This window comes from Nanorana parkeri, unplaced genomic scaffold (genome assembly GCF_000935625.1).
Source record: "Nanorana parkeri isolate BGI_ZX_2015 unplaced genomic scaffold, ASM93562v1 scaffold128, whole genome shotgun sequence".
In the NCBI taxonomy this organism is placed as follows: Eukaryota; Metazoa; Chordata; class Amphibia; order Anura; family Dicroglossidae; genus Nanorana; species Nanorana parkeri.
This window is the reverse complement of record NW_017306396.1, coordinates 1734256-1757193: the sequence shown is the minus strand read 5'-3', so window position 1 is coordinate 1757193 and position 22938 is coordinate 1734256. Positions and strand designations below refer to the sequence as shown.

Below are 22938 nucleotides of genomic sequence, written 5' to 3'. Positions count from 1 at the left end.
ACACAGCAGCATAGAGAGGGAGAGAGCCCTGAGCATCAGTCAGCTCACATTCATGGTGATCTTTAAACAGCAGAGGCTAATAATGAGGTCTGGCTACCAGGAAAGTTGTGGACTGTAGGAGCAGAGTCTTTATCCAAAAGGGCTCTGGGCTGCAGGACCCAGAACAAAATTTAAGATTATGTGAAAACAAAAAGTTTGTTTTCTCCACATCTGCCACAAATCCTGTGTATGCGAGGAAGCCTTACAATACATAAAATTATTTATGAAATAGGCAAATCTGACCATTCTGTAAAACTGAATACCAAGTACTGTATTTTTGTTTTTCATTAACAGCCATTGAAGTGACTTTTTCCCTCCAGTTAGGAGTGACCCATTCCTTCAATGTCTGCACGGTATTTCGAATTGCAGTCGACATGAACGAAGATAAGCATGCAATCACTGATGAGCTTTTGATGCTGAGCCTTCAAATCATGTGCCTTCTTACTGGAGAGGTTAAGTCAAATGTTTTTTTGTGGGTTTTTTTTATGTGTGAATCTTTAAAGATCTAATAACATGTTTATATGCAGGAGCAACAAAACAAAAGGTGCTCAACGTTTTACAGTTTATTTTCTCTAGAAAGAAGCCACATCCTGAATCGAAGAGCCTATCACTTTCTAATGCTGTAGAGAAGAACCCTTGCTCTATGTGTTGAAGCAATGGTCTCTCTCCAGAAGTCTACTAGGCCTGCTGAGTCAGGCCCATAGCTCTACAAGCAGTGGTCTCTCAGCAGAAGTCTACCAGGCTTGCTGAGTTAGACATATAGCACTGCAATCACCAAAACCCATACTCCCTGCTGACCTTATTTACAGCATGCTGGCAGGATACAGACTTTACACTTTGGCTGTGACTGCTTTCTAAAGAAAACAAACTGTAAGATTTTGCATACTCTTTTGTTTTCAAGCACCTAAAATGTTTGTGGCTGATTTAATTAAAGTTAATTTGAGCTTTAAATTAAAAAAGACACATGTTTTTGAGTTTCAGTCTCAGGCCGGTCTATTCAGACATGACGCCGCGACCCACTGCAGAGGGTGTCGCGACCCACTTTTGGGTCGCGACCCACGAGTTGAGAACCACTGGTTTAAAGGATCATTTGAAGTGCAGGTCCTTTTATCTTTCCTTGCCCCTGCACAAAGAAGGAAATGGGAGGCTGTACTTGATTTGTAGAAAATGTTATGTTTGACACGTCCTGGCATGTAATCTCTCAGGATCTGAGTCTACAGCCTACTGTGGTACTGAGGAATTGGCTCCCAGCCTTCAATAGAGGGCACTTTAGGGAGATTGGAGACAGGCTGCCCGTTCGGACCTGTGACTTGCCAGTTTCTTAATTCTCTCAACCAGAATAGTTTGTGTCTTTACCGTTTCCACAAGACCAAGGAGATTATAGGAGGGAGTTAATACGCTAAAAACTGGTGTGAGTGACACGTGCCACGTTAACAAAAAAAGGATAGACCTGTTTCAGGTCTTCTGAAGCTGTATGAAGATACTGACCATGCAACAAAGTCAGCAGGCATTACTTTCCTCCTCTCACCTTTGATGTTGGCATCATTACACAGACACACCACCTGTCATTTTTGTCCTGGAAATCTATTTTACTGAACAGACTGCTTAGGCTTCTGACACAAGCAGGCTGCTATTGGGAGTGTACACCTGGAAACTCCCTAAGCTCTGTAATATTTACAGTAGCCAGATATAATTTATTCCATTTTTGTCTTAGTAGTCTTAGCCGCATTCCCATACTTTCCAATCTGTCACATTAATTGGCACCTTGGGACCTATGTGTTGTGTTCGGGTAGGTACAGTATAATGTGGTCTGCAGTATATTATTGAGATTTGTGGAGTTTGTAAGGTTGATAAGTAATGGTCAGTGACTGTTTAGAAAATGAAGATATGTAAATATCAGCTTCTGATTTTCTTCCTTATTTAGGATTACACAGTTGTAAAGAAGCATGGGGAGCCTGTCATGGACAGTGAAAACCCCTCTGCATCCGACGAAACTTCTACTAGCATAGACATCCCCAGCATAAACCTGGAGAACAAGCTCATGGTAGAGAAGCTGGTTGACATCGCCTATAAAATAAGATATGAGCTTGAAGAGGTGAGCACATTGCTATTATGTTATAAACAAATACAAAGTATGTGTAATCACTGTTTTATGCAGTGATGTAACATGCTTACATAATTGTTAATCTTCCTAAACGTTTTTTTTTTATGTTAACAGTTTTCTGAAACATCAGGTCTCCTGGAGGAAACATGCGAGGGTAAGCAAAACCTATTAAGCTCTAGTACTGTGATAAATAAATGAAAGGGAATGCATTAAGCTTTTGTCCATATTTTCCTTACAGACAGGAATAAAAAGAAAAATAAGAGTTTGATCATTCTAGTTAGTTGAATATGAAATAATGCGTACAGTCTTTTGTCCAGCCAGCAGGGAGGCTTCTTTGCACATGAAGTTGTGTTTTTTTGTAATCAGTGTTGTAAAAATGTGTTGTTTACAGATATCAATAGCTCAAGCTGAATAGCTCAACCTCATGAACTGTCACCAAAGTGATACATCGCTTATGGCACAGCTTAGTCTAAAGGTTTAATCAAATGTGCTTGGCCTGAAAGAGAGAACTACTGTGTGTCTCATTGGGGAACCCTTAGATCTCTCAAAATGATTTGTTCTTTGTTAAACAAAGAATGTGTGTTTGTGTATAAAATAGACTTAAAACAGCAATTTAAAGAGACTGTAAGGAGAAAAGTATGAGGATGACCTTGATGATCCTCATTTGAAAATTCTCGTTACCTGGCTGTGTCTGGCTTTTGAATTACAGACTTGGAACAAGCATGCTCTAATTAAAGAGGAACTTAGCCGACATCCTAAAAAATAACAACAAAGGCGCCTTTAGACATGTTTAGCAATGACAATCTAAAAACAGATACTTCTAGATAATTGCCAGACCTTGCATACCAAATTTTCTTTTCCTCTCCATTCTTCTCACCATGGCCATTTTCACTAAAGGCAGATTAATAGATCTCTCTTTACTTGCTGGATTTGTGTCACATGGGACTAGGACATGTGACCATGCACATCAGCTCAGGGGAGGAAAATGCCTTTCCCTGAGATCTCATGAGAATACAGATGAGATTTCCCAGCAATGCTCTGCTGATGTAATCCTCTCAGGATGCATTGCTTTGTCACAGATTACATCACTAATGCCCAAGAAGACCAGGAAGTGGGAAAAAAAAGAAATTGTAAGTAAATGATGTTTAACTAATGAATGTAAGATCATTTTATATCAGCATGCAGAGCTGTATGCTGTTGTAATTTTGATGTAAATTTAGAGTGGCTAAAGGTCCAATTTAAGTGTCAGAATGCCTTGTTCCTATATTTATTCCAGGTCAGAAACTCAGAGAGCATTAAAGCTAAGAACTAACATTCTCATATATCAGCAATGCAAGCCCCCATACTCTCCCCATGACAGAATCAGTATATAAATATGTAACATGTAAAACATGTGAAGCCAATTGATTGACGAACTCCTCCTAAAACATTCTAGTTCCTTGTATCTGGCCTTAATATTTGGAGTCGCTAACCCAAAACAAGCATGCAGTTAGTGAAATTATAAGTCTAAACTCCTAATCCTCAAATAATAAAGCCCTTGAATCAATTTTGCAGCCAGACAATCGGTATTTTTGAGAATGAGAGCTTGGGATTAGCAGACTGGTACTGACATAAATGTGGGAACTGACATTGCCGATGTCATTCTGAAAATAGTAATTGCCTGCGTGTGTCTGGCTTCAGTACTTCCTGAGTCACTAACTTCGAACTAGTATGCAGATTAGAAAAACTGAAGTCTGAAATCTTGATCTGTACGCGTCTTCATTGATTCGGAAAGAACTGAAGCCATTGGATCAGCATGACTGCTAGGTAACTATCATTTACAGGAGGAGAGGTAAGCACTAACACTAGATAGATAGATAGATAGATAGATAGATAGACACACACAAAAATTCTCAGCCTAATAATGACTGCAACCAATAGCCAGCAGATGGGTTAGGGGGGTTCTCCCATCCACACTGGGGAAAGTAAGCATTTGTTCTCATTCAGACCATTGTCGTGCTATTAAGATTGGAGATTACTTTGTAATGGAGGATACAGAAAGTCAGCTTTATTCTCCATTATAGAGGAATCTTCAGTGCAGCGCTGGTATGTTTCCCTTAGCCATTACTCTCATGGTAACTCCATTCCGGTGAATTCAGGCATTGAGCATTTAAGCTAACTTATTAAAGACAACCTTTAATAAGATAAATATTGAGACTGCCATTGAGTACCTCCACAGAAAATGCTGATTGCCTGTCTGTCTAGTTTAAATCCAGGTCACTGACCCAAAACAAGCATGTGGCAAGCACGGAGTTGAGAGTACGAACTTCTCATATGCACTGTATATGTGCCAGATTTATAGTGGTAGCCTACATGTTTCTTCAGTTTAGGAATTTGACTTCAGCAATTCGATTCAGCAAAACGGCATTTTACTTATATATTGAGGCACACTAAAATATGATATGTAGGTTCTTGTTTTAAAAAGCATATATTATTTTACAGGTAACACTCAGCCTAAGGATATATCTGAACATCTAACTAACTTATTCAACTTGGTGAACAAGATGACCAAAGATAAAAACCAGATGATCGGAAATATTGTGACTCACACCCTGGAACTTCTTTATCTCTTGATTGGAGAGGTGAGCAGATAGGAAAAACAAGGTACATTCTTCTGTAAAGTATGCATTACCACTGAATGAATGAATAAATAAATAAATCTGCATATGTAAAATATTAAAGCACTAATACAGTGTATGTCAGATTATCAGCATTTACCACAGACCAAAGTGTGTATGAGAGTGATGACGTTCTCGTATTTGCTCCTTGGATTTCATTATTTTCAGACTTCATCACGTGCCGCTCCTAGTTATGGGATGTGTAATGTATAAAAGCTTATAAGCTCTAATTTTATAGCACTGCATCACATTTTTTTACAATTTAAAAATATTTTTGTATTTATTGCTAGTAACATAAAAGGTAAAAAGTCATTTAGATTGGCCTTTATGGCTTGATAAAAGGAGTCAGTGCTGCCAACTTTGTGAATTTTTGGGTAGCATATTATGTGCTAGCAGGGAAAAATGAGCACCTTAGTCAGTTGGAGGTGCTTGTTATGACACATGGAGATTTTCTAACCTCTCAATGGGTCTCTATACTTCTCTTCCATAGAGAAGGATTACTAGTTCAGCTCTTAGTATGTAGTTAGGACTACAGTAGGTCCTGGTGCTACAGCAGACTATTTAGCAACTGTTAAGATACCATTTAGTCTACAGCCACCTTTATACTTCTATGTTGTGATACTAATCTTTTTTTATCAGAAAAAAAATAAGTTGCCATGAACAAACCTTGATAAATATGGTTATAAACATTAGTGGACTGTCACACGTATGTTATTATGTGGCTTCATTCTTGCTTATAGTCTTGAAAGTAATAAAAGACAACAGATGCACATTCCTTGGGTGACGATGAATGGAGGGGTGTAGTGCGGAGGGTTGTTAATAGCAGTTTGCCACGTTATTCAACATGGCTGATCACTTTTTTCCTGTTCTCATTTGGTTTAGGGTCTAGTGGGGTCTAAAGGTGGCCATTTATAAGAACATCAATCCGAATTTCAGATTTTCATCTGTGCAAGTACCTTTCATGCACATTAAGACCTAAAAAGTAATTTACAATATTAAAAAAAAAATGCTAATGGATGAAATAGAAAGTTTTTCAGTCTTTTTCATGTCCAACATTTTGTGATATTTTCCAGTGTATTAAATTGAGGTCATAAATAGTACTCGTGCATTAAAAGCCTGCATTCATATTTCAGTTTCAATTTGTCTTTCTCTTGTAGAAAGGCTGTGTCTTGTGTAGACAATATCTCCGTGCACCCACAGGACACTAAAGACCTGATGTTTTAGTATACTGTCATAAATTCCATATAGCCACCAATCAGATTCAGACCTGCGGGGGGCAGACTCCATCTGATTGGTGGTAAAGGAGAAATAATTATATTTAGTAAGAAGTTGAGACATAACTAAACAATCTACTCCTCACCACAATAACCTTCTAGCATGTGTATAAACTGGGGTTACTATCTGCTGTTAGCAGCAACTACAACTTACCTTCACAGACGTATGTTATGGCTAAGCATGACATGTTTCAATGCCAAATGTACCGCCTTTGCATGGCAGTTATTCTTCTGAGGGACCCCTAAGTTTAACAGCACCACTAACAGCAGATTAACCTGTTCATCAGCACTAAGTTAATGTGTCTGCTGAAACACAAAATAATTGAGGATTCATTTATGACTCAAAGTAATATGCATGCTTACAAACCTGAATCTCTCTACTCTGAAATTTTGAAGGTTTAACCTGCTAATATAGTTGAAGCTAGGGATGCACAGATACCACTTTTTCCAGGCTGAGTGTGAGTACCAATACTTTTCCTCAAGTACTCGCTGATACCAATTACCGATACCTTTTTTTTTTATAGGGAATTGTGACATTTTTTTAAAAACAAACAGACTAATGGTTGTAGGACAGTGGTGAAGTGCCAGGGCCTGTCTGCGATCCTGGTAGTTCTGCCGAGGATTCCAAGCTATAGAGGGACTGCAAATCTCAGCAATACATTATACAGCAATGCATAATAATACCATCAGCTACAGAAGACTACAAATTCCAGCAATACATTATACAGCAATGCATAATAATACTATCCGCTACAGAAGACTACAAATCCCAGCAATACATTATATAACAATGCAGAATAATACCATCAGCTATTATACAGCAATGCCAGCAATGCATTATATGCACTTAAAATTTTAAGACTGAAGCCAGCGCTGTAAACACACAGGAAGGCTGTCGAGGTCCCCTGCAAGCGGGGTGACCTCGGCAGCCTTTCTGTTTACCATGGTGCCCAGAAAACCATGCCACCAGCAAGGCAAACCGGACCCCTGGTGAGACTCCGCACAGCCCCACCAGAGACCCCGCATGGCCCACCCGATTGGAGCATTTTCACACGTACGAGTAATAGTGAAAATGCCTGGTATTGGTGCATCCCTCCCATTCAAGCATTTCTCCCATTTACTTGTCCTTAAGGTGGAAGGTCACCCTAAAACAACTCCATAAACATTAAACAACTATATAACACATGTACTTTGGTTGTCCCGAAATCAACATTGGAAAAGTGACAGATATTACCAGTGACACTGTGCAAATCGCGATATCACGCACCCTGCTTCATACCAGCTATGTACTGTAATTGCAAGGCTTATCTGAAAACTGCTTGAATGCCCTATTCCAGTCAAAGACGTAGATAGCATGAGAGGGCTGAATGACACCATGAGTTGCACAGTGTTGCTGATAATAGCCGGCAGTGGTCCAATGCTGATTGCTTGACAACCAGAACATACAGAAGTCAAAGATGGTACCATTTGTTTAGGGTCATGTGTTATATGGCTGTTTAATGTTCACTGAGTACTTATAGGGTGACCTTCCACTTAAAGTAGAAAAGTCACCTAGTCTTGTACTTCAAAACTGTTATCACTAATGCATTTTTAATAAGAGCGTGCAAAGTCTGGTGTTTCACTTATTACTTGTTTTATACTACTCTAGGATCATATTGTTGTAAAAAAGTATGCTAAAGTCACAAACAACAATCCTGCATCTGAAGACGATCGTAACTCAATGCTAAGCGAAAGAAGCAAAGTGAAGAAGATCTTGGAATTTACTAATAAAATAATTAAATTAGTTACTGGAAAGGTGAGCATCTCCGATACAAATGCATAATGCTACAAATGCTTGCATAATGTCTTCAAGAAGAAGAAACGATACTATAGAACAAAGTAGGATGTTTGTAACATTACTTTGGAAAAAGTTAAAAGCTGAACTGCAGTCTCAACCCTCAGTCTTGCACAGTTTAACAGGCTCCTTTTCCATCTTTAATTTATATATATATATATATTTTTTTTATATATGTAGGTAGATGGATAAAAAAAAAATATTTTTTTCTTTATCCCTGGCAGGACCACAAGAATCCTGTAATACACGGTAGTAGCTACAGCTACTACAAGGTATTACAGCGTCTTCCGAGTGCTGATACAGCCAGTATGCTGAGCTACTTCCCTGTGCTGTTAAAAAAATAGAGAGTTGCTCGCTGGTTATAGCAGCTTTTCGGAGGACACCTAGTGTCATGTGGGCATTACCTAGGACAGGCTGCATGAAAATACAGCCTGCCTAGAAATGCCCGCTCCTCTAAACTGACACTCGCCCATCAAGGCTTTTTGATATTTGCATAACACCTTCCAAGAGCATGTGATGGCATCGCTGGGTCTAAAAAAAATGTATGTAATAAAAACGGACAGGGTTTTATTTTAAAAAAGTAATGTGCATGTTGATGAGAGGGAAGAAGGAATCGGGGAAGGCGACATATAAGCAGAATAAACTTCAGCTTCAAACACATGTTGCATCATATAGAATGTCCATAGAACTTAAATATTCTGAGCCTAACATCAGTGTTTATTGTGAAATCTGTACTTCTAGATGGTTCCAGTATCTATGCACAATCTCTGATTGAATAAGAGGACCCATAGAATGGGTAGGACCAATCCTGTTGATGCTTATTCGTTCATGGGCACATTCATGAAGATGAACCCAGATTTGAAAATATTGGTTAAAAGGAACGCAGTCGTTATGCAAGAATACAAAACTGCATAAAACTTCATTTGTCTGTTATAGACCATAGGACTGGTTTACTACACAGGTAGCACAGGTGAATTTTCACTTAGCTTAGTGAATGAGATGAAGGTGTGCTAACTTTTATTATCCAATCACATGCAAGCAAACATTGTGATTGGGTATTGTTCGCAAAATGAACTTTCACTTAGCTTGTTCACCTCATTCTCTAAGCTTATAATAAAGCAACCCTTCATAAAGCTTTCTAAAAGTGGTGAATATTTTCTAGCAGTAGAAATGAATGATGTAATCTTTTCTGTTCTGCTGTTATTAGGTTTACATTGGGATAGATAACAAGAAACATACACAGTCTTGTGCAGTCATTTAAAACTTTGGCAGTTAAGTTGTTGATTCTCATTTTAGATTACAGTAAAAACTGAAGATGCTGAAGTATATTCCACCATGGAGGAGTATTTAAAAGGTTATAGGGAGTTTTTTAAGGATGTGACAATGGACCGTGAACATAATCGGGAAACTGTTGGTAAGAAGAATTGCATTATGTGGTTCATCTTATAAAAGCATGAATCCAGTAAGCAGTTGTCTGCAGCATTCCAGTCAGGTCCTGTCCACACAGGCTTTATTTTGTTTTATAGCAATATGTAAAGCAAGCTCTTACAAAGCTTTAGGCATGCTTCTTGCTGTTTTCCTAAAATCTTTAAAGCTACCTTAGGCTACAGTCTAGGGATGTTAAATGCAGATCATAATGGGGGTCCTGGCTGTACCTGCACCTGTACCTTTACATATTTTCAACAAATTTCAAGTATTGATGAAGCATGTGAAAGCCTCGTCATACTATCTAAAAAAGTATTGTACAGAAGAAATTTGGTAATTAGATTGTTTTCAACTGTTCTTTAAACCTGGACTGCAAGTATAAATTAATATGCATAATGACATTGGTCCAGCGTGGCCCAATGTAAGAATGTCTATGCCATACCTGATCCGCCACTGGGGATCATGTGAAGCTTCAACCTTCCAGGTCCCGTATAGTGCTTTGCTGAGCAGCTTCCTCTCTGCTCTGAAAACACAGGGGGTCACTCGCTTGGCACAGCATCCATTCATAAACCGCCTAGTATTTTTTATCAATGCATAAAAGGCGTTCTCTGACTGCATGAGGGGAAGTGATGGCATGATCTGCCCCTCATCCAATCATCCAATTATCATTTGTGGGCCTATCAGCCATGGCATATGCACACCTTTATTGGGCCAAGCCGAACTAGTGTAAGCATGCATAATATTGTATACCTGAAGTTTGGCTTTAACTACCTCCCGGCCGGCCGGTAGCTTCTTGGATGTAACTGGGAGTGTATACACATCCTGTTACATCCGCCCGCCCGGGAAATGCACGTTATTTGAAAACAGGTAGCGATGCCCGTTAATATACAAGCGATCCGCCGGCTATAGAGCCGGCAAATCGCTTGTATGAGGTCCCATGACGTGCGCCCCCCTCCGCGGCTCCCCCCCTCCCCTGATGTCTCCATAAAGAGGACCTGTCACCTCTTTTGCTATCACACAGAGGAGTTTCTCCCTCTGTGATAGCAGTAAAGTTAAGTGGGGGGAAAAAATGTAAAGTTTCCCCCAAAAAAATTTTTTGTTACACATAAAAAAGAATTCAATTTTTAATTTTTTTTAAAAAAAGTCCCCACCCCTACATACACGCATGTAAACATGCGTCAGGTGCGCATACCTGCGAAAACGACGATTGCGCCCATTACGCCGCACATGTTACATATCGCCGCGAACGTCGGAATAAGAGCAATAATTGTAGGGTCATCAATCACTGATAACACTAAACTGATGAGCTGTAAAAGCTTTTAAAGCGTCGCCTATGGCCAATTTTGGGTATGCTAGTTTTTTGCGATTTCACGAGTGCGCCCAATTTTTAAGCTTGACATGTTTGGTGTCTATTTACCCGACGTGACCCCGTCTTTTATATTTTACCAAAAAAGTGGGTAATTTTAGTTGTTTTATAACAAAATATTTTCAGTAATTTCTCCTGAATATAGTAAAAAATAAAACCCGTAGTGGTGATTAAATACCACCAAAAGAAAGCTCTATCTGTCCCCAAAAAATGGTATAAAATTAATTTCAGTACAGCGTTGCATGACGGAATAAATGTCAGTCAAAGTACTGCAGCGCTGAACACTGAAAAATGACCTGGTCAGTAAGGGGGTCTAAACACCTGGTCTTCAAGCGGTTAAAGAAGAGCTACCCCCACACTGCAAGGGTTAAGTGCTGATTTTTGCCTAGGATAAAAGGTAGTTATAACCTAGCCTAGTTATACTCACCTGATCCTCTAAGCCAGACGGCTGTGACAGTGCCCCTCCTGCCTGTCTCCTCCACTGCAGAGATGATATGTCCCTAAGCGTCCTCACGTCCTATACACTGTGTATAGAACGTGATGACTCATGGATCTTAGACCGCTGCAACGTAGGAGGAGAGAGACTCCAGGGAACGGTCTAAGAGCAAGCCGACTCAGAGGATCAGGTGAGTATAACATTTTTTTATTTTTGACCCTATGTTAAAACAAGCACTTAACAATTGTAGTGCGGGGGTAGCCCGGCTGCCAGGGTTGATAACATTTTTACCCTGAGTTCTTCCTTAAGGAATTTCCACTTTTGTAAAAAGTGGAGAGACCTCTGCAGACCAAAGACGTGAAGAACCGCAGATGTCCAACAATCCCCTAACATTCTTCCTGTTGTCTTTACTTAGGTGTAGAGCATACACAGGTTAACAGTGATCTGAGCTACTTCCTGGTGTATGTGACTTATAGAGAGTATAGGTTGCCTAAAGCCTGTTTGCCTAGCTTGGATTGTTGGTTTCTCAGCCAAATCTGCATTGCTTGCTATATGCTACAAAGGTTGTGGGTTCTTAGCATGGCTGCAAATATTTGTGACATTAATTTCTCATTGTTGCAATTACCTGAACTGACAAAATAACATGTTGCTTACAGTTAAAGGTGCCTTTATGCATCTTAAAGCATATCTAATCCCCCAGAAAATGTAATATATGGCAGCTTACCAGTCCTTAGAGGAGATGGCTGCATTGGTTTTCATTTTGCAATCTTTTTTCTCTTTATTTTCACGTGGTAATCCTTTAAATAACACACTTCTGTCCTAGGGTGGCAACACTCATTTCCCCACTGTATCTATGGAGGGAGCCATGGTCACCCACACTGTACTGCAAACATTTCTTCATTGCCTTTTCAAGGAAGAGAATGGTATTAGTAGTTTACATAAGGAAGAGAGCATTGTTTTTGCTTTCAGTTAAACTCACAATAAGACGTTAAAAGAGACCATGTCACCAATTTTAAAAATGCAGTTAAATCACAGAGAAATCCAGTATTTTAAATGCTTAGTTGAAGCATGTTTCCTTTCCATTAATGATTTTGTATTAACTTACAATGTGCCTTTAAACTTAATATCAAATTTGACTGTTACAGGAAGAGTCAATTCCCTAGCACAGCCCCTTCCTTCCTGCCATGCCTTAGCCCTCTTCTCTTACTCTCTGTGCTGGACCAGCTCCTCTACCCCTCCTTACAAAACCTTTTATGAAGCAGCCAGGAGAGAAGTTAAAGTGTAATACTAAAACATTATACTTAAATTACAGCTCTGGAGCTGCTGACATCATATCCGAGATGGCAGCAGTCTTAGGGCTTTTGGATGTCTACACAAAGGAGGCTTTTATAGGTAAATAACATGTCTAAAATACATCACATGCACATATAATCTTACGATAACATTGTTGTTTTAATGAATGGTCTGGTGACAGGGTCTCTTTAAAGTGCTATTCAGACAACACGCACAGATTTGCCAGAAAAAGATTAACGTATTAAAGATGAACGTATCAAAATGGTAGTAAGGTAGATTGGAAAGCCCCCAAGAGCTTTTAGCCATACCGTGCTATTATGCCAAGCATATTCACACATGGTGGCAGACTTACCTGTCAAAGTGATACCCTCCAGTGTTGCCCTCCTCCATCACTGGCACCTCCATCTTTGCCCCTGCCTTCCTCAAGGTTTAGAGTCTTCATCCACTTGATTGGCTGAGCACTGATGGCATAACTGCCACACATTGTTAGGAGTTACTTCATCTCGGCATGCATGGCTTTGTGTACAGGAAAATTAATTACTGACAGGAAGCTTTTATGGCATAAGAGACTTGCACAGTTTCTTCTATCACAAAAAGCTGCTGAATGGCATTTTGTTTTTATTGTTTTTCCACTTACTTCCACTTTAAATAATTTATATGGACTATGTATGTTTTTACTCATATGTGGAGTTACACTTTAACATCACAGATTTTAAACACACAAGACTAATGTATTAAAAAGACAGAACAGCTGAAAGTATAATATATGCATAGAATATTTATATTGATTTTCTTTCGATAGGCAGACCTGTCATCCAGAATCATGTTAATGAATCAAGCACCAGTGTTATCAGCATGAATTCTGTCAAAAAAGAAAATGTAAACCATCAGTCTGATGTGGATTCAAATATTCCATTGCAAGCTAAAATCAGTAAGAGAAAAAGTAAGCCCATGAGAATCATATCCAATGAATTTCCTTCACGTAAAAGGAAGTGTCTCACAGACCCGACCATTTATTCTCTGAAACAGCAAGACACAATAAATGGACCTGACAATGACTGTGGCCAGGAAAGCAGCCATATACAAAGAACTGATGATGACGTCACAACAGAGGATTCCAAACTGGGAAAGGAGGATAGGGGCTTGGATGGTGAATTGGATGGGGCTGATATCATTCAAACCATAATAAAGGATGACCATAAGCTGGCCTACTCTGAACATTCTGATGCTTGCCAATCAGATCCCGCTCTCCATTCAACAAGAGAAAAGCCGTACGAATGCACTGTGTGTAGCAAATATTTTGCCAAAAAGTCCCATCTTCAGTCTCACAGACGAGTTCACTCTGGAATTAGACCATTCGCCTGTTTGGATTGTGGAAAGCGCTTTACCAGTAACTCTACTCTTGTGGACCATCAAAGGATTCATACAGGAGAAAAGCCATTCGTCTGTTCAGAATGCGGAAGGAGCTTTACTAAGAACTCTAACCTCATTGACCATCAGCGGACTCACACAGGAGAAAAGCCTTTTGCCTGTACAGCCTGTGGTAAATGCTTTGCCAGGAGCTCCAACCTGGTAGAGCATCATAAGACTCACACAGGAGAAAAGTCCTTTGTGTGCTCTGAATGCGGGAAAGGCTTCTCCAGAAGCTCAACCCTTGCAGAGCACCAGAAGACTCACACGAGAGGCGAGACCTACATCTGCTCAGAATGTGGCCAGTGCTTCACTAAGAACTCCAGCTTGATTAGACACCAGAGTATTCACACCGGTCAGAAGCCATATATATGTACTGTATGTGGAAAAGGCTTCTCCAGTAGCTCCAATCTGGTGAGACATCATATCACACATACAGGAGAAAAACCATTTGAATGTCCTATATGTGGCAGGAATTTCAACCAGAACTCTAATCTTATTTCTCATCAGAAAACACACAAAGTCAAGACTTTTGAAGTCAAATGACTCTCCGAACATTTTATGACAGCGTTGAAACACATGAACTTGGAATGACATGGTCTATTTTTTATTTTATTTAAGGGGGATTTGAGTAAAGAGAGCTAATGACGAGAGACCTTGTCAATAGTTCGGATTTCTTCTTTTTTAAAGGAGAATTATGGGGAGAGTGAAATGCACTCATCCCCATAGTTAGAGCCGACGTGCAACACTGTAGCTGTCACACATCGGCTCTATTGATCGAGAACTAAGTGATCACATACTGCTGATCGCTCAGTTCCCGATCATCTCACCGCACAGAGCAGTGACTGTCATTGACTAGAAGGACAGACAGGGAAGAGGCGGGCACAGCTGAGAGGCAGAGCCAGCTGTCAATCAGGCAGTGGGGTGGATCCCTACAATATTGTCGGGATCTTTCCCAGCTGCAGGGCGGCTCTGCGCTGTCAGCATATAGCGGGCAATAGCCCGTTGTATGCCGAGTTTTGGGTCACAGGAGGACATTACTTTAGTAAAAGTAGGACTTTTACTAAAGTAGTTCTCTACCGCTTTGGCCATAGAGACTACGGCCAAAAAAGGTTGGGCCATAGTTCTCTTTTAATAAAGAAAAAAAGAGTAGTTGTGTTTGTGTGTGTTTTTTAAATTAGCTTTTTTTTTTTCCTTTTTTGATTTCATGCCTTGCAAGAAGCCGACATTTCTGGAAGTGTCAGATCCTACTAAATGCTGGATCCTCCCACAGCTATGTTACGACTGCCTACAAAGCCTCCCACTGATACTGACATCAGAAGTGCTTTGCAGATAGCTGTAATGAAAGTGTATCATGCAGCCCTGACAGCTCTGAACAGAGTATCTCTTGGAGCTATCAGGGCTGTAGGAATAACAGTACTTTCATTACAACTATCTACGGCTCATCTCTTCCAACTCTCCCCAACTGGGGAGTTCTAGTCATATCAGAGGCAGCAGTGACAGGAACGGCTCCTTCTGTCAGTATTATCGATTTATGTGGGGTCCCAGCAAGAGTCGGTCTAGAGCTTTGTATAAGCCGGTTTAGCTGTCCACTTCAGAGAGACTTGGGAGACTCCTGTCTGCACTAGGGACCATGGTATGCAGCAAACCACTTAGGCCTTGTTCACACCAAGCGTGGAGCAGGTGCAGAGCAGATCAGTTGCAGACCGGATCAAAACTGCGTCCAATGTATTCCAATGGTATTTTTTGCTCCAGTTCACATCGCAGCGTGCAGTTCCAGAGCAGGTGAAAAAACTGCAGCAGGCCCTATTTTACCTGCACTGGATCTGCAAACGCATCAAAAACGCATGCAAATGCCTTGAACGCACTGAAAGCCCATTTTAAACTTTAAAAAAAAAATTCAGCCAAAAACGCATCTAAAAGACTAGCGTGCGTGTGCAGAAACCTGACGGGATCTGCTCTGCATTTGGTGTGAACAAGGCCTAATACTCTGAGCTAGAAAGCAGGTTACCCAGGCATTGGGTTGGTTGTCTGCGGCTCCTTGCGAAAGCTGATATACAACAGGAGCGGTGTGCAGACAGCTGTAATGAAATTACTGTTATTCTTACAACCCTGACGGTTCCAAAGAGACTCTCTCCATAGCTGTATGGATAACAATACTTTCATTACAGCTATCTGCAAACTGTTCCTGCTGTCAGTATCAGCGGGAAACTTTGTAGGCAGCCATAACATAGCAGCAGGAGGAGTCAGCATTTACTAGGATCTGACACTTGCAGAACTGTTGGATTCTTGCAAGGATTGAAATTACAAAAGGAAAAAGGCTGATTTAAAAGAAAACACACGATTGCAATCAATTTTTATTTAAAAAATCAGAACGGGTGACATGGTCTCATAAAATGCAACCTATAGTCTTTAAAGTTTCTATACATTGTGATCAGCCTAATGTAAATAAAATTAACAATGAGTGTTAATGTTTAAAACTGCTTTCTTCTTTATACGTACATAAGGTTTTTCGTATTCTTTATTGGTGCTGCACAGTGATGCAGGGATGGTGCTTTACTGTGTTTTTTTTTCTTCTGCTTAACCAGAAAACAGCATCGTCTCCAGGTGTCACTATTTAGTTATCTCTGCAGTCTTTCAGTATGGGTGATAACTGTTGGTAATTTGTCTGATATATAGATGAGATACTAGAGGGCTATTTTAATTTGTAAATGAAATATTTTCACATTTTACTCAGTTGACTGAGAATTGTATCAATTAGACGGGTACTTGGGAAAAAATACCAATGTAGTCATCCCTATTGGCCTATTCTGCTGCCGGAGCACCTGAAAAGACCCAGTACGTCTACCTATGGACACACAAACGACACTTCCTTTGCCAGCCCTCAATGCAGCATTTGGCACCTGAGTGGCCAATCCCCAGGCCTGAACATTGACTCATGGATGTGCACAGTTCTGTGTAGGTTTCAACTTGCTTAGAAAGCGAACACTTTACAGAAATCTTGGGAGAGGGAACGACGAAATGGCAAGTGTGGACCATATTATAGTCACTATTTTAAAGTGAGCTAATGACGTCTACCAAGTATGTCCAAGTTACAGAGTGACCCTAACTAAATTGTTTTTTTTGGGGCTCATGCAGAGACTTATTATTATTATAGAGGATTTATATAGCGCCAACAGTTTGCGCAGCGCTTTACAATATAAGGAAGACATTACAATCACAATACAAAAGAAGACAGGATGGTAAGGAGGGCCCTGCCCGTGAGAGCTTACATTCTAAAAGGGAGGGGGAAGTGATACATGAGGAGGGAGCTGTGTGGGGATGAATTGTTTGACACATGGGTGTCAATATAACATAAATATGGTTGTATTTCCCTGTCCAGGAGCCACAAATACTGCGTACAGCTGCCCATAGAAATCAGTGCCCATATGCGCATCCGTGCTGTTGCACATCCCTGTGCATGTGTAAACATGCACAGGGATGTGCAACCCCTTAAAGCAAACACTCTGCATGCCTGGCATACAACCATAATGAGGCAGCCTGATGCAGTTGAAATCTCATTGGGGAGTGGCCTGGTGGGGGGCGACAGGGGGCAGATACAGTGCAGATTTCCGTCCAGAGTTCACTGATGTCAGTGAGCTGGGTAAGACCCGCCCGAACGACAAATCAGCAACGCACAACGCCACTCTATGACCATTCCCAACACAATTAAAACTTGCTACTCATCAAAATGCAGATCCAAGCAGGCTGCAATATACTTTATTGTTCATCTGACAAATCAAATAAGGAACAAAGTTGGTGTGCCAAGAATGTGTATTTTTTGATCAGTTTGAGCAATATCCTGTCAGAAGTCAGAGGGATCAGAAAATACCCACCAAATCCCATTACAATACCAAGTATTTAACGACTATGTATAGGTATTCCTTTTTTAATTTTGGATATAGTATGGAATGGTTTTATTTTCATGCTGTGTCCTGTTAGGGAGGTTTCCCTTCACTTCCTGTCCCAAAGACCCTACAGGAAATGAGAGGAAACCTCTACAAAGTAAGAGCTATTTCCCTTTTAGACAGTTGTCACTGAAACAGATGTCACATTGGAAGATTTCCCCTCACCTCTTGTTCTGGTGACAACTGGACATTTTTAGTGTTTCCCTCAATCTCTTTCTTGGTAATAATGGTCACCAGGTCAAATGGAAAGGGGGAATCTACATAGAGCAGGGTATGCAACTTCGGCACTACAGCTGTTGTGAAACTTCCCATGAGGCATTGCAAGACTCTGACATCCACAGGCATGACTCCCAGATGGGATTTGTAGTTTTAGCACAGCTGCAGTGCCAAGGTTGCCCACCCATGACGGAGAGGGTACTCTGATAAAAACGTCACAAGGGCTCTAATCCTTCCAAACTATTGGCTGTACTTTCACATTGTAAAAACTGGCCAATCAGACTACAGGGTATCCAGGAATCTAAACTGGCCCTAATAAACCATCAGCAGTACCACATTTAATAGATTGTGACATTTCTAGTGCAATAAAATAAACAATGATTTTGTGTGTCAGGAAAATCAATATTTGTGAGATTGCATAGAGTTTGGGTACATAAGTTAGTGCATTAGTGCTCTGAGCAGTAGGTGGTGCAGGACTCATTATGTGTGGTCACTGCGACATGCTAGATAAACATACAGGGTACTGAACTATTAATAGATTATGTACACACAGTGCTCCTAAGAAACAAATGTCCCATAAGGGTCCTCTATTAGTTATGTGCATATTGCACAGTGACAGCGCACACCTGGCGTGCTGTCACTGTGCAGAAAGAGATCAAACAATCTATAGCGGTTCACTGTATTACTTCTCCTCTCCCCCCCATGAGCAGGAAGTGATCACTGGGGGGTAGGGATTGGAGAGAGAACCTTGGGAGTTGGGAGTTACCTGCTCCATATAGTGAGTGTCCTTCCTTCTGGTCTTCCTCTGTTAAGCATCTGTACCATGAGTATGCAACCCAGCTGTTGTAGAGCTACAAGTCCCATGAGGCATTGCAAGACTGACAGCCACAGGCATGATCCCCAGAGCCATAATGGGATTTTATAGTTTCTCCACAGCTGGCGTGTCGGTGTTTCCTACCCCTAATCTATACAGATGCTTAATCAGAGGGAGTCACCCCAATGTGCAGATCTGTCACTAATACCTTTGTTACATTGTATTGCACATATTAGTTCAGAGGTGCGCAACTCTGGCCCACTCACTGTTGTGGAACTACAAGTCCCACGATGCATTGCAAGACAGACAGTTACAGGCATGACTCCAAGAGGCTTGTTGGGATTTGTAGTTAAAGCACATCTGGAGGGCCAGAGTTGCCCACTTCTGTATTAGTTTATAGGGAGCAGAGGCTGATACAGTCTTGGGACAAATTGATTTTCCAGGTTTTGGTGCACATGTTGCAAATCATCTGTAAAGTATGTGCACTATGTTGATGATTTGGCACATGTCAAGTGCACATGCCATAAAAAGAGTAGTAAAAACAATAGCTTATTGGGCCCTAGATGGCACAATTGGTGACATTTCTGGTGACAATCTCACACATAATTTGTCACTGCTGCCCCACCAACAGTTGGTCAGGTCCGCTATACTTTCTCCCATCACTGGGTACAGACGACTATCCAGAGCGCAGTACTTGAAAGCCACCACTAGGGGGCAGGCGGCTGCCTGTACTGTAAGCTGGCCGTGTCCAGGTTGTGATGAGGAATGTACTGAGAGCCCCGTCCCTCTGATGGCAAGCCTCGCCCTGTCCGGGCTTACTACACACCTCGCCCTCGTACACCTGCTTCATTCACCTCCCGGATCTCTCATCAGCAGCCACCAGATTACAGTACTGCCGCTCAGATACCTGGGACTGCACAGGCCGGCCTCGGATCTGGAGGTAAGTTGTCAGATCTCACTGTATGATTGTGTGTAGTGTATATGGATTGTTTATCGTACGGTATGAGAGCGCTCACTCTGCATGGGATTATGAGATCACAGAAGAACTTCTAAAGAAGACCGATGTCTCGTATAAGTGACAGGCTGGGTGGATTCTTCTAATAATACATCAGACTTGTAGCCGATCCTTCCATCCCTGTACAATGTAACCATCAAAGATCGGAGCAGATGATCGATGTAGTTGTGTGATGTCCTGTCCTAACCTGGAAAGACAAACTGGCAAAGTTTTCCTGCATTAGGAATAGTAGAAATAAGTACATTTCTAATAGTATAAAGTTGTAATTAAAAAAGTTTTCTTTTCTGATCGGCCGTTTGATCTTCTAATAGTTAATGGGGGGTCACATCGACGATCAATTTCAACCGTAGTGATGACAAAAATTGTAGCAGCAGGATGGAAAATGTTTCTTGAAGGAATGAAATTCTAACAGTGAATGTGATTTTCATTCCGTAACGCCATTAATTTCCAAAATTGAATGTCACAGTCAGATGAGATTTTGAGCGACATTCGTCAAGAGGCGATTTTCAAGTCTTGCTGAAGGAGCCGGGCTGGAAATTCTCTGCTGAACAATGGCTGCAGCTGATTGGTTCATGTATTCTGATAGATAGGGACACAGGCTGTCAGAATACAATAGCCATCAGGGGAGACTTCCCCATTAATGATGTTTCATGTGGAAGGGTGGAATTGAGTTTTTTTTCTTGTTCAGAGTGGGAGGCTTAATGAGATAAAAACTACCAGGGTATGACCAGCCTAATGCCCTGACCAATATAATATGAATACAACAGTATAATCCAGGGGTGGAGTTCAGGAACCAGTCTGTCCAATCCAAGAGACAGCAGGATTTATTTTTATTGACAATAACTAGAGAAAACCTCAAACGTTAGGCGACGGCTGTGATTTTTATGGGGCATTGGCAACCTGGCACCTGGGGTTTGTCCAGCCCTGATATAATACATAACAAGCCACTGCTGAAAGACTAACCTGTACCTTCCTACCGACTTCCTACCGGTGTGAATGTAATCATGAAAACCCGGCAACATTGTCATTGTTAGTACCGACACTTACAACAAATTCAAGTCATTCTTATTGGTGAGACTTTTACTGTATGACACTAATGGAGGTAAATAAGACATCTTCCATGCTGGAGGAAATTGGTGATTGTGTATGTTTAAGTATTATGTTGTATCTGTGAGATAATTCTGCAACAATATGTGTTTTTAGTATTTTAAATGTGTTTTTAACTTCCTCTGGAAATTATATTTAATACGTTTCTATTTCTCACTTCCAATTCCTCCAAATTCATTCGCTGCCTGTATAACTGTAACTACAGTGTTCCTTTTCTTTAAGATTGGATGTATGTACAACTTCACAATTACAGCATGTGGTCAGGGGACCAGGGGGGTTAGAGGAACTCATCATGGGGCACCATAGGGGGATACAAGCTCTTCATGGGACCATAGGGAGATAAAAGCTCTTCATGGGGGACCATGGGGGGATAGAAGAACTCTTCATGGGGGACCATGGGGGGATAGAAGAACTCTTCATTGGGGACCATGGGGGGATAGAAGAACTCTTCATGGTGAACCATGGGGGTTAGAAAAACTCTAGATTGGGGACCATGGGGGGATAGAAGAACTCTTCATGGGGGACCATGGGGGGATAGAAGAACTCTTCATTGGGGACCATGGGGGGATAGAAGAACTCTTCATGGGGGACCATGGGGGGATAGAAGAACTCTTCATTGGGGACCATGGGGGGATAGAAGAACTCTTCATGGTGAACCATGGGGGTTAGAAAAACTCTAGATTGGGGACCATGGGGGGATAAAAGAGCTCTTCATTAGGGACCATGGGGGGATAGAAGAACTGTTCATTGGGAACCATGCGGGGCTAGAAGAACTGTTCATTGGGGACTACTATAGGGGGTTAGAAGAACTCTTCATTGGCTACCATGGCAGGAATAGAAAACCAGTCTAAGGGATGTGGATTTATCTCTATGGTGGAGTTATTGCACATCATTTTATTGATGTATGGAGCAATGATTTCTGGCAGTTGTTTACACATGTGCATGGAACTTTTATCATGTTTGATCACTTTCTTACATTGTCACTTCATGGGGAATAAAAATCTCCATTCATCTCTATACTGAGCTGCTGTAGAGCAATGGAGGGGAAGGGGGGCATGAAGCACTTCCCTGGTATGTCACATTGCCAATATGATAGTGCCTGGTGGTGTGAATGTTCCGTGGCTTTGGATCTCTCTTAACACTACTTTATCAGTGAAGATGAGCAGAAAATCAGTCAAAAACATCCATCCAATTTCTTATGACACCGGTCTTTTTTAAAGCGTATGGACCCCTAAATCTTTTTTGTTTGTTGTCACATACAGTTTAATTAGTAGTAAAGCTGCCTATCAGGTCTGCAGGAGGCATGCACATAGCCAACAGGCTGGTCAGGGACTAACTAAAGAAGCTCCTGCAGCAAGTTGACAATGCTGCTGCATATTGCAAGGCGTTTGCAGGAAGTGCAGGGAGTGCAGTTACTGGCAGAATCTCCCTGGAAGAAACGTAGAAAACTGTATACAGTAAGACACAATGCCAAATATCTTGAATCAATAAAACAGTAAGGGCCAGAACCTATTTTCCCATTCTATACAAAATGTATAAAAGTCCTACCTAAGTTCCACAATAGGTGAGGAGCTGCGCCTTGCCTGTCCTTGCTGTACCACATTGCCGGAATATTCTAGCAGTAGATCTCTTCTGTGCTTTGTTTTTATATTTGGATGGAAACAAAGTGCACCAACTTGAAAATGTGTTTTATATGTCTTGTTGTCAGTTCTGAGAGTATGTTTACAGAAGGGAGCATTAAAATTGGCAAGAAAAGATAAGATAAGGGGAAAAGAATGAATAAAATGACATTTCAGATTTCAGGCGGAGGAAATGTGCGCAGCGTTTGTGATGTCACTCTTGTAGTCTTCCCAGTTATCTAGATCAGCATTCCTCAACCGTTTTTTCAGTCACGGCACCCTTGAAAAGTATGCAAAATCTTGAGGTGCTCCAGTAAAAAAACAATTTTGGTGGTCCCTCACCAAAATCAATACCAGATGCTTATCCTAGATAGAGGTCTGG

General features: G+C 41.0%; 1 protein-coding gene across 1 annotated transcript; it reads left to right on the top strand.

Moving 5' to 3' along the window:
• Positions 1 to 336: 336 nt before the first annotated feature.
• Positions 337 to 14423, top strand: LOC108784809 (zinc finger protein 79-like). The gene is made up of 7 exons (XM_018553722.1): positions 337 to 491; positions 1964 to 2134; positions 2258 to 2297; positions 4625 to 4764; positions 7723 to 7869; positions 9205 to 9322; positions 13231 to 14423. Exons 1-7 carry the CDS (start codon positions 414 to 416, stop codon positions 14382 to 14384), a joined length of 1848 nt encoding a protein of 615 aa, XP_018409224.1. The 5' UTR covers positions 337 to 413; the 3' UTR covers positions 14385 to 14423.
• The last annotated feature ends 8515 nt before the right edge of the window (positions 14424 to 22938 follow it).

Coding starts and splice junctions, on each gene's coding strand:
- LOC108784809 (XM_018553722.1), top strand. CDS start 414: ATGAACGAAGATAAGCATGCAATCACTGATGAGCTTTTGATGCTGAGC. Junction 2,135..2,257: donor TAAGATATGAGCTTGAAGAG/GTGAGCACATTG, acceptor TTATGTTAACAG/TTTTCTGAAACATCAGGTCT. Junction 2,298..4,624: donor CCTGGAGGAAACATGCGAGG/GTAAGCAAAACC, acceptor ATTATTTTACAG/GTAACACTCAGCCTAAGGAT.